The sequence below is a fragment of the Coccinella septempunctata genome, chromosome 5 (assembly GCF_907165205.1).
Source record: "Coccinella septempunctata chromosome 5, icCocSept1.1, whole genome shotgun sequence".
Classification (NCBI taxonomy): Eukaryota; Metazoa; Arthropoda; class Insecta; order Coleoptera; family Coccinellidae; genus Coccinella; species Coccinella septempunctata.
The window spans coordinates 2851021-2863987 of record NC_058193.1 but is presented as its reverse complement, the minus strand read 5'-3'; the positions used below and the strand labels follow the sequence as shown (position 1 = coordinate 2863987).

Sequence of the window (12967 nt, the reverse complement as noted above, 5' to 3'; positions counted from 1 at the left end):
TAATGAGGACTGGCCTGAACAGCAAGAATCTGATAAAAGCTATTAATACCTACGCTTGCTCGGCGCTGACCTACTCATTCGGTATCATCTCTTGGACCACCACCAATTAAGCAGCCTTACAGAGAAAAATAAGGACGATGCTGACTAAACACAATAAACATCACCCCAAAGTTTCAATAGAACGGATAGATCTGCCACGACATCTTGGGGGTAGAGGAATTGTTGATTTGTCCAACCGTATGTCCCAGGAAATTGAAGAGCTTCGAAAATATTTCCTGAGCAAGGCTGCTTCATCAGAACTCCATCGAGTAGTTTGTGTTGCTGATAGTTCTACACCGTTAAAGCTACAACAGGACCACCTGGAAACCGTCGAACACTCTGCAGGAAGTAAAATGCAGAAACTGATTGGCAAACCTTTGCATGGAAATCACCAGAACGAGGTCAACCATGATTACGTCGACATATCTGCGTTGAACTACTGGTGGACTTCCGGAAGATTGTTTCCTGAGAGGGCTTCATACTCTCTGGTCTCGTTATTTTCTTTGTGCTCTTTTTGTAGGCATCTAGTATATTCTTTTCTAGTTTATCAACTGCACTTTCAAGGTCTTCCGATGTGTTGATTGTTGGTATTTCTGTTACCTCCGATTGTATCAGATCGCTATATTTAGTCCAATGGGTGTATTCTCTTGTTTGCATTAGTTCTCTTCTTGGCCCTTCCCTTATTGTTAATTCGATGGGGTTGTGGTTAGAGGTTCCGTCCCACAAGGTCTCTATCGGGAATTCTCTAGTGATATTTTTCATAATTGCGATATCAATTATATCTGGCAATCCATTTCCGAATGCTAGGTACGTTGGTTCTTCAGGTCCAATAACGATAGCTTCATGTTTTTCAGCGAAATCTTTCAGTTTTCTGCCATTTCTGTTTTCCATCCTACTGTTCCATTCTGGAGATTTGCAATTAAAATCTCCGATGCAGATTTTCGGGTTTGTTCCATCTACTATGTTGTTAATCTCTTCTTCCAATAAGTTATTTGAGGGTCTTTTATATGCCGATGTGATTTCGACTCTTTGTCGATTTATTTCAGCAAAAATCGTCACTGTTTCTATTTGTGACTCGTCAGATCTTCCTTTAAAATAGTGTTGCAGATCTCATCTAACCAGTAAGGCAACACCTCCTCCAGTGTTTACGATTTTGTCACATCTTGTACCTCAAAATTTATGATGTTCAATCGCGTATTTGATTGTATTCTTGTTGAATGATTTTATTTTATTTTTTTTTGGTGTAGCAGGGGGAAAATCTGCAAGACAGACGGACCACCCTCTCCTGAGGGGGAACAGTGTGGGGTTTCTCACTCTCCTGAGCTCGAAGCCCACTAAAAACCCTCAACTGCTTCTTGAATTTTGGTTCCGGTCATTTGCCTATAAACCGTTCATCTCTTGGTCGGTTTTCTTCTCGCACACTATCGAGCTGGGATTTATGTGTTTATCCTCTATTGGATTAACACTTTATTGAATTTTTCAATAAGTTTCTGTTGTTATTTTAATCTCTTTTTAATTGATCTCTTGGTCTCCTTCGGTAAATTCGCATTCTCCTTTTGTCTTCCTCTGGTTCGTTGTCCACTAGTCTCCTGAGTTCTTGATTCGGATGGTTTTTCGCTGTTTCGAATAATTTCTCTGCTTTTCTGTTCATGAATTCCGTTATGGTTTCCCATTTTAGATCCTTATAAATCTGTCTATTCCTGACAAACCAAGGTGCATCTATTGCACATCGTAGCAGCTTGTTTTGAGTGACCTGAATTCTTTTGATATGGCTCTTTGCCGCGAAACCCCAGGCAACTGATCCATAAGTAAGTTGAGGCCCAGCAACGGCTTTGATTATCTTCAATTTTGTCTCTTTCGACATGTGGCTTCTTCTTCCTATCAGAGGATAGAGTCTATTCATCGCTGCTTTCGTTTTGTCGATTGCTTGTTTGATATGACTTTTCTAAGTAAGTCCTTTGTCAAGCGTTATTCCTGAATATTTGGCTTCATTTTTCCAGTCGATTTCTTCGCCGTCAACATCCAGTTTCGTTGTAGGTTGCACTGCTCTCTTCTGTAGTAATATTGCTTGGCTCTTTTGTCCATTGAGCTTGATTTTCCACTTTATGCACCAGTCATTTGTTTCGTCAATCGTTTCTTGTAGAACTCGTTCTATTACTTCTGGGTTGCGGTGTCGAGTTGCTATGCCTGTGTCGTCAGCATAATAATAATAATAATAATAATAATAATAATAATGTCTGGCCTGCCTGGCAGCTATCTGGTAGATGGCCTGCCGGGCAGCCATCGTAACGACGTAGACGGTGCAGCCAGCCACGCCTGCTGTCCGCAGACCCATTCCCTTTTCCTCTCTCTTTCACATCCTTTATAGGGGTGCTCTTTCTGCTCTCATTTCTCTACCCCTCACCCAAACCGAGAAAGGGGAGCACAAGCCCATGAAAATGGTGATAACGAGAAGCCTCGGAAACAAGTCGCTGCCTGGGGATCGTCAGGGCATGTCTGGAGCCGGCGCTGGACATGACAGCATGCGGGACGTCGGTGGCAGGATGTTGAGGAAGCGGGCTCCTGCTGCAAAAGAAGCTACAGCTCCAAAGCAACAACAGCAACCAACGAGTCCAATTCAATTGTCGACTCGAACCGCTGAAAGTGCTGCGCAGGATATTCAGCCAGTGCTCACCCAAGCGGGGTTAGTTAGAAAGCGCATGAAGTGGACAACGTCTATGAATGAAACTATTGTGCGCATATATAACTCCATCACGGGACTAGGGCAGAACACGAACAACTATAGAAAAAGGCTCCATGAGGAATTCTGCAACGCCTACCCAAATCTCAATGTCACTGAACAACGAGTGGCAGACCAGTACCGCGTAATTCTGAGAAATGAACTAATACCTACGGCCCGAATCGACGCAATCAAACGAGAACTTCAGCGTCCGCCTACAATAGAGAATAACACCAACACCTCTGATGAAATTCACATGCCGGGGCAACAACAGGCAGAAGAAACTGATACTGAAAGTCCATCTTGCAACGAAAGTGAGCCTGAACACCAGGACGATAGGGAAGAGCTCCACCGACAAGTTGACTCTGACATGAGGAGATACTTTGCCGAACTGGAAGGAACAGATCCTCTTCATCGAGTAGCACCTCCACGACTCAATACATCCAAGAAACTGTCACTTATAATCGACATCTTGAATAAGGACGTTTTACCTGAATACCTACAGAACGGAAGTTCATTGGAATATCTGCATCTAGTTTTTCACTGTGCAGCGCTAACGACAGCGAAAACCATGGGGGCAAAAATTCGCCGAACGAACAACGATGGTCCAAAATTACACGCGCCAGCATGGCAGAAACGTCTTCAACACAAAACAGAAAGGCTAAGAAGAGACATTGGACGACTGACGGAGTACTTGAACGGGAATCGCATAGCTGCAAAACTGGAAAGCACCTGGGCCTGATGGATTACAGAACTTCTGGATCAAGAAACTTTGGATCATGCATGACAAATTGACCTCCGCAATAAATGATGTCATTGAAAATCCTGAAAGAATGCCAGTATTCCTTACACATGGCACAACATACCTGTTACCTAAAGACCAAAGGAATACAGAAGACCCATCCAAGTACCGACCATTCACATGTCTTCCAACGATGTACAAATTAATCACATCGTGCATTTCGAACCGAATTTACAACCATTGCGAAAGGAATAACATCATCGCCATGCAACAGAAAGGATGCACCAAAGACAGCCGAGGGTGCAAAGAACAACTAATAATAGATTCAGTTATCTGCAATCAAGCGTTCTCCAAGCGAAGGAATCTTCACGCTGCGTACATAGACTACCAAAAAGCATTCGATTCTATACCTCACGAATGGCTCTTGACGATCTTGAAGATTTACAAGGTGGATCCCAATATTGTTAAGTTCCTTAAAAACGCCATGTCAACCTGGCGTACTAGTCTTCAAATGAAAGCAGCAGATTGCTCCATTACAACAGGACCTATTCCAATAAGACGCGGAATTTTCCAAGGAGACTCGCTGAGCCCTCTGTGGTTCTGCATGGCCCTGAATCCCTTATCTCATAGATTGAATTCTACGGACTACGGATTCTCCATCAAGAGCGGCAGTAGAACTATGATGAAACTGAATCATCTCCTTTACATGGACGATTTGAAACTCTTCGCATCTACCAAAAAACAAATGCAACTGATGCTGAAAATGGTGGAAGGATTCTCGGAAGACATCAAAATGAAGTTTGGACTAGAAAAATGCCGACTGCTAAACATAACGAGAGGGAAAATGGAAGATGGTACGTTCAAACTCAAGGAAGGTGCAGAAATTGAAGCATTGAAGGAAGGAGACACATACAAGTATCTAGGCATGAAACAGGCAAGAAAAATCAATCAGACCCAGATGAAGAAAGAATTAACGGAGGAGTTTACCCGAAGATTGAGAAGGATAATGAGAACTGGTCTTAACAGCAAGAACCTGATAAAAGCGATTAACACCTACGCTTGCTCGGCACTGAGCTATTCATTTGGTATTATCTCTTGGACGACCACCGATTTAGCAGCTTTACAGAGAAAAATACGTACGATGCTGACTAAACACAATAAACATCACCCCAAAAGCTCAATAGAACGGACAGAGCTACCACGACATCTTGGGGGTAGAGGAATTGTTGATTTGTCCAACCGTATGTCCCAGGAAATTGAAGGACTTCGAAAATATTTCTTGAGCAAGGCAGCTTCGTCAGAACTCCATCGAGTAGTTTGTGTTGCTGATACTTCCACACCGTTAAAGCTACACCAGGATCACTTGGAAACCGTCGAACACTCTGCAGAAAGTAAAATGCAGAAACTGATTGGCAAACCTCTGCATGGGAGGCACCAGAATGAGGTCAACCATGATTACGTCGACATATCTGCGTCGAACTACTGGCTGACTTCCGGAAGGTTGTTTCCTGAGACAGAGGGCTTCATGCTCGCCATCCAGGATCAAGTGATTCCAACAAGAAATTACATGAAATACATCGCCAAGGATGCCTCAGTGGCGGACGATAGCTGTCGTTATGGCTGTGCGACACATGAAACTATCCAGCACATCACCAGGGGATGTCAGAAGTTCGCGGGCACAGAGTACAAAAATAGACATGATGCCGTTGCCAAGATTCTTCACCAAGAATTGGCACTGAAACACCAACTTCTGAGTTCGAAAAAGGTTCCTTATTACAATTACCATCCAGATGCTGTATTGGAAAATGAACATCACAAGCTCTACTGGGATCGCACGGTTCTCACAGACCGGAAAATAACCCACAATAGACCAGACCTCATATTGCTCAATAAGGATGAGGACAGAGCACTATTCATCGATGTGGCGATTCCAAATAATAACAATCTTCTAGATAGGCACACTGAAAAAATTTCAAAGTACAGAGATCTCGAGGAACAAACCAGGAGACAGTGGAAGCTGAAAGATATCAAGACCATCCCTATTGTCATATCATCTACAGGCCTGATACCGAAGAAACTGCTAGAGAACTTGAGGAAGCTTCAGTTGGACGAAAATATCTATAAAGTCATGCAGAAGGCGGTACTGCTGGGAACGGCGAGAACTGTACGCAAGTACATGGGAAATTCAGAGGAACACCGTCTGCTCCGACAGGAAGTGCGGGTGGAGCAGGAATCCAACCTACAGCAGGGAGGCGAGGAGCGACCCGGACCCGACCACCACCACGAGCCCGAAAACCTGGAAAGGGCTCCAACAGAGCTTAATCCTTTTGATATCTGAGATATCTGGGATAAGTGAATTTTCCTCTGGAGAGGAGTGTGAAAGCCGCAAGGCTAAAGTCATAAGTATATTTGACATCAAAAAATTTACATGCCACGTCAAAGAAAAAAAAAACAGCAAAACAAATATTTCAACTATTTAGAAATTCCTCAATTGAATAGATAGTTTTGTTTATTAGAAAATCTTTAACTTTCTTCTTAAAAATCGACTCATTCAATCCCTTAATATCATCTGGTAGGTGATTATACAATTTGGGTCCCCAGAAGTCTACACTTTGTTGGGTTCTCTTTTTTTTGTGGTAAGGTATAGACAATTTGCTCTTGTGCCGTGTATTGTATTCGTGGGATTTGTTGTTTGTTGGGAACAATGATTTATTCTTGTGAACATAGTTTACACATTCCAGAATAAACAAGGATGGAACAGTTAGTATCCTGAGGATCCGATATGCTTCCCTGCAACTTTCGGTCTTCTTTAGATGAAATATTATTCTGATGGCACAAATGACGATGTTCCCCACAAAAGAATACCATATGATATGATAGAGTGGAAGTAGGCATGGTAGGTTGCAAGAGCTGCATCTCTTGTGCATACTCTATCTATCATGCGTATGCTGTAAATAGCCGTGTTCAGCTTTTTCTTCATTTCTTCTAGGTGGATTTCCCATGTCAGCTTGCTATCGATATGTACCCCTAAAAACTTCAAACTGTCCATGTCATCCTTGCCAAACAATATTCTCTGGGTTTTTTCCGCATTTACATGTAGATAATTATTATAGAACCACTCATCAGATTCCGCCATTACAGCTTTCTCTACTAACCCGAGTGTCTCCAAATCTAAAGCCTTCAAGAAAAAGGATGTATCGTCCGCGAACAACAAGGTTGCAATGAAACTTTGTGCAAACGAGGATTCCATGTGCATATCATTTAAAAAAATTATGAAGAGTACAGGCCCTAATATAGAGCCCTGTGGTACACCCCATCGAATTACCTTCTTCTGTGACAATAAATTGTTCCATTCTACCTGCTGGTGTCGGTTGTCAAGATATGAACGCATAAGTTCTAAAGCGCAATCTTTTAAGCCATAATGCTCTAGTTTCCTCAACAATATTCCATGGTGAACACTATCAAAAGCCTTGGAGAGATCCCTTGACAGTATTTCGGCCACCTTACCCTCGTCTTCAGCCCTTAATACTTGGCTGACAATTTCTAGTAAGGCTGTTGTAGTAGATTTGTTCCGTCTGTAACCATGTTGGTGATTACCCATCAATGTATTTTCCTCGAAGAAGTCAATCAGTCTAGACTTCATTACCTCTTCAAAAATCTTCGACAACGATGGCAGTATTGAAATTGGCCTGTAGTTTTGAGGGTCTTCAGTATCCCCTTTCTTATAAACTGGTATGACCCTGGCTATCTTCATCTGTTCTGGAAACACTCCCTCTTTCAAACATTTATTAATGATGATAGTTAGTGGTTCTATCAGAGAATCACTCACTTTTTTCACAAAAGTTGTTGAAATGCCATAAATATCTTGTGTTTGTTTGCTTTTTAGGTTTGAGATTATGTTCGCTATCTCGAATTCTGTGGTTGGATTGAATTGAAATGCTGCTTGCGAATGTGGTATATGACCTTCCAACAGCTTCATGGCACTATTTTTGCGTGTTGGGCAAGCTGCTGTGCTCTCATTCATGGCTTGTGCAATCGAAGAAAAATAATTGTTGAAAGTATCAGCACTTATATCTGCTCTATTCATTTGTTTCGTGTTTCTTGTTTCGTTCTTGATTATGGACCACACTTGTTTGGTTTTGTTGTTGGACTGCATGATTTTTTTCTCGTTGCTCTTTCTCTTTTCTGTATCAAATGCCTTCCTCAAATTTTCTCTGCATTCTTTATAGAGAGAAAATACTTCCGTGCTATGAGTTACTTTGAAGATTATATCCAGAATCTCCAGCTCATTTTTAAGGTTCTTAATGATATGGCTATTTGACACCTCCGAACTTTTATTAGTCGATAATATTGTCCTCTCTCTTTCTGGAAAAAGTGTGTTGAACAAATCGAGAAACAATCTAAAGAACAATGTGAAGGATTCGGTGGCAGATTTTGGTGTCAGCAGATCCCCCCAGTTTATGGAATTGAGTTCCGCTTTCATCTGAAGTATGGCTGCATCGGTCATGTACCTGAATTTTATCTTCTTTTTTTTATTCACATTATGCTCCTTTTCAGGTGGAAACTCTATAATTTGTCCGAAGTGATCTCCCAGATGAAGGTTTTTCGTCATTTTATTAGCGATTTCGAAATTACAAAAGAAATTATCAATACATGTTGAGCTGGTAGGTGTTACTCTAGAAGGTTCTTTCATTATATACTTCATGTTATATGCCTGGAACAAATTAATCATGTTGAGACGATCTTTATTCCTAGTCATCACGTTCACGTTGAAATCGCCAGCCACTACTATTTTATAATTTTTAAATTTTTCGTAATGAAATATTTTGTCCAGCATTACCTCAGTTTTTTGTGAAAAAGTTTCCATATCCGCCTTAGAAGACCTATAGACACACACAACTAGGAGTTTTTCTTCTGGTATATCTATACCTGAAAATTCACCTACAATGTCCTCTCTAATATCTTCGAGTAAATCTAGTTTATTTGATTTTAAGAGGGGATTGATTAATATTAATGATCCGCCGTGCTGTTGTTTGCATGTTATCGTTAGCATGGTTCTTGGATTTTTCGGAATATCGTGGATGTATATGTTGTACAGAAGTGGCCCAAGTACTGATCCTTGGGGTACTCCAGCCTCTATATCTCTTGTTGAGGAGCATTCTCCTCCCACTTTCACGTAAAATCTTCTATTTTTGAGATAATTCCTGATCAACTTGCATATTTTGATCGAATATCCAGCACATCTCATCTTATATATTAATCCTTCACGCCATACTCTGTCGAATGCTCTGGCGACGTCTAGTAAAACAAGACCTGTATCTTGTTTATTTTGGAATCCCTCTGTTATGTACTCTGTGAGCCTTAATAATTGTTGTTCTGTTGAATGCTCTCTTCTGAATCCTAACTGTTCTGGTGGTATTAGTTTCAGATTTTCGGTTTCCTCATTTAGCCTCGTGGCGATAATTCTTTCTACTAATTTTCCTAACGCCGACAGTAGACTTATCGGTCTGTAGTTTTGTGGAAACTTCTTCTCCTTGAATGGTTTATTGAATATTATGACTTCTGCTATCTTCCATTTTTCTGGGTAGTGTTCTGTCCTCATAATTCCATTCGCGATATTTGTTAGAGCGGCTATACCTTTTCTAGGTAATTTCTTTAATATAACATTCGTTATTTTATCGCTTCCGGGAGCTTTCCTCTTCTTCAAACTTCTAATTATTTCCCTGATTTCATTTGGCGATGTTGGCTTGTCTATTGCAGCAGTCGCTGGTAATTCATCCATTTCTTCATCATTTTCTTCAACCAGTTCTTCCAAATCTTCATTATCGTCGTCTATCCTGTAATTTATTCTCGATTCTCGTTCGATCGAGTCCGCCAATGCATCTGCCTTATCAGTATTAGTATACGCCATTCCCCTTTCTCCGTGTAGGGGTGGAATTTTAGTCTTTTCTCCTCGTAGGCTTTTTTGCATTCTCCATGCAGAATGATCGATTGTATTCAGTTCTTGAACCCTTTTGTTCCATCTGCTTGTTCTTAGATCTTTCAGGGCATTTTTGAGATCTTGGCTATGTCGGTTGAGGTTCCTTCTATTCAGATAATTTTTATTCATCCGATATATTCTTCTGAGACTTCGATTTTCTTGTATAAGATCTTTTACTTCTTTAGGCGTATCGCCATGCGGATGACTTGGTGCTGGTCTCTTCACTCTTTTCGTGCTTTTTTCGTAAGCTTTCAATATAATCTCTTCCAGTTTATCAACCGCATATTCCAGATCGTCTGGAGTGCTTATTGTTGGAATTTCTGTTATTTCCGATTGTATTAAATGGCTGTATTTAGCCCAATTGGTATATTCTCTTATTTCCAGCAGTTTTTCTCTTGGTTCTTTTCCAATTGTCAATTCCACGGGATTGTGGTTTGAGGTTCCATCTTCCGAAGTTTCAATCGAGAATTCTTGAGTTATATTTTTCAATATCGCGATATCTATTACATCTGGTATTGCTCTACCAAAAGCAAGATATGTCGGTAGCTCTGGTCCAATCACTATGGCATTTTGTTTTTCGGCGAAATCCTTGAGTTTTTTGCCATTTCTATTCTCTGTTCTGCTGTTCCATAATGGGGACTTACAGTTGAAATCTCCGATGCAGATTTTCGGGTTTGATCCTTCCAACATGTTGTTTATCTCTTCTTCCAATAAATTGTTTTGTGGTGGCCTATACGCCGAGGTAATTTCGACTCTTTGCCGATTCAATTCGGCAACAATCGTCACTTTTTCTGTTTCTCCTTGTGTTTCGTCGGATCTACTTTTAAAGTAGTGCTTCAGATCTGTTCTCACCAATATTGCTACTCCTCCTCCGGTGTTTGTAATTCTGTCACATCTATATGTTTCATGATTCATGAAATTCAGTCGTCTGTTCCGGTTTATTCTTGTTTCCTGTAGGGCTATATTATCAGGTTGTCTTTCTGATATTATTTGTTCTATCTCGGCTTTCCGAGTGTTGATCCCGTTTATGTTCCACGAGATTATCTTGAGGGATTTCTTCCTAATATCCGTAAGGTCCATTAATTCAGTTTACTAAATAATGCTTGGAGTTTTTTCTCCATTTCCCTCTCAATTTTCAACATTATCTTGTTGAAAATTTTTTCCGTGAAGATATCCAAATCATCGGCTGATTCAGATATCTTTTTCTTCTCCTGTTGACTGTTCACAACCTGTTTCATTGTAAGCTTCTTCTGTCCTTCTTTTTTCTGAACGGGTTTTGGAGTCTCCCTCTTCTTTTCCTGCTCTGTAGGTTGGGTCTTCGCTACTTCCTGAATTTTTTGTTCAGAAGTTGTTGTTTTTGTTACCTTTTTTTTCTGTTCAGCTGATTTTTGGGAATTCTTCTTTCTGGTCACCAGCTTGAACTCGCTACATCCTTTGTAGCTAGCTGGATGGCCCTCTTCTCCACATAAGACGCATGTGGCATTTCTCTCTTCACCTTTTCTGGTGAGTGTGCAGTCATTGCTGCTATGACTTCCTGAGCACTTCACGCATCTCCACGGGAAGGAGCATTTGTTTTGTGCATGTCCGTACCTTTGGCACCTAAAGCACTGGCTTGGACTTTCAGGCCTCTTTTTGTGTTCAACCACAATACAGAGGTTGAAGAGTCGCTTCACTTCGAAGATTTCCTTTTTCTGGGTTTTAACCAGGTAGAGAGGTATGGGCTTCTTCGTCTTGTTCAATGTCATTCTGGACATCAGCGTCTGATATTCCCTGGAACATCAGGTCGTCCTTAATCAACGCAAGATCAGCGTCGATTGGTAAATGCCTAATGACGGCATATATCTTCTTCTCCTCCTCCATTTGGTAGGTAAAAAATTCTTTACCATGCTGCTTGAAGAATTTTGTGATTTTTCTAAAATCATCTACGTTTGACGCGATGATTTTTATACCGTCTTTAACTACAGTTGCGCGGTTGTAGTTTATCCTTTTTGTGTAGAGAGCTTTAGATATCTCTACCCAATCTGAGGTGCCCATCATCGTGATGGGTGGAATTTTATCTCTTTTAGGCACTTCCGTTGCCTTCTTGACAGTTTCTTCATCAGAAGAGGAGCTTTCTTTTCGCGCGCGTTTATTTGGGGCGCGTTTGGGGCCTTCGCAACCTGCGTTGAATCATTTTTCCTTGTTTCGGGTTGTGAAACAATTTCTTTAAGGGAATTATTTTTGGAACCCGCTACCGGCTTTGTGATTGCGGCGTAAGTGGGAGATTTAGGCAAATTATTGCGGGTCATTTCCTCCCTCAAGAGGCGCATCTCACCGACCAACTGTGACACAATTTCAGTCAGTTTGACTATTTGAGCTTTAAACTGCCCATTTTCTTCTCTGAGCTTTACAAGCTCCTCGTGTTCGCCTTCGCTTAATTCTTCAGCATCGGTCGCTTCCATGTAGGAACCCTCATTATCTGAGGTTTCCGACATGGTTTTATACTCAAAAATCTCAAAATATCAAACAATTTGAAAATAATAAAATATTAAGAAGTCTTCACTGAAATAGTCTAATATAAAACTATGGTATAAAGCCGAAAGTTTTCTACGCTATGAGAAAAATCAGTTAATCTTTTTCTTACTCTCTTATGTACATACGTGACATTCAGGATATGAGGTTTGAAAAGAGGAGGGGATTCGAACAAGCGCATTTCGTTTTGAAAATAAACAAAGAAAGAAACTAATAAGTACTGAACAGTTATTAATTGAATCAATTAAGAATATCAGTCTGCATACTCGTGTTTTGAATCGCCTTTCACTGGATTCAGGGTATGATCAACTTGTTGGTAATAAAGATTAACAAGCTGAGAACCTATAAGTTTCAAGATTGAAAATATATCATCATCATTACCATAAATATGCGTGTAGCATACGAGTATGGTATATATGACAAATCATATGATTTGTCACCAAGTACAGAGTCATCTCCCTGCAGGTACTCTAAAAAATTTATTTGCAGATTTGGAGCTGGTTTCTGCTTCACCGTAGTTTATGCTGCTCTCTTCACCAAGACCAACAGGATTTATAGAATTTTCAATGCTGGTAAACGTTCAGCGAGGAGACCTAGCTTCATTTCGCCGAGATCCCAGCTTTTAATTTGTAGTGGACTCGTTTCCGTACAAGTAAATGAAATAAATTCATCTGAAATTTCTTTTATTTATGGTCATTTTCAGGTGTTCATCAATGCGCTTTGGATGCTCATATCACCTGCCAGAGCCATTTATCATTATCCAACTCGAGAAGATAATCTTTTAGTCTGTTCTTCCGACATAGATGCTTCTTATATGATTGCATTTGCGTATCCTATTTTCCTCATCGTTATATGTACAGTTTATGCTGTACTCACCAGGAAAATACCTGAAGCATTCAACGAGTCGAAGCATATAGGTATGTGAAAATCCATAATCAATGGCGATTCGAAAATATCTTCAATAGCTAAACGTTAA

General features: G+C 40.5%; 1 protein-coding gene across 1 annotated transcript in view; it reads left to right on the top strand.

Annotated features, from left to right (window-relative positions):
* LOC123313827 (metabotropic glutamate receptor 2-like) overlaps positions 1-12967 on the top strand; it is a 642000-nt gene that overhangs the window by 615580 nt on the left and 13453 nt on the right. The window contains exons 11-12 of the mRNA XM_044898875.1: positions 12481-12643; positions 12695-12908. Of these exons, the coding sequence (XP_044754810.1) occupies positions 12481-12643; positions 12695-12908 (377 nt within the window). The remainder of the gene's footprint in view (positions 1-12480; positions 12644-12694; positions 12909-12967) is intronic.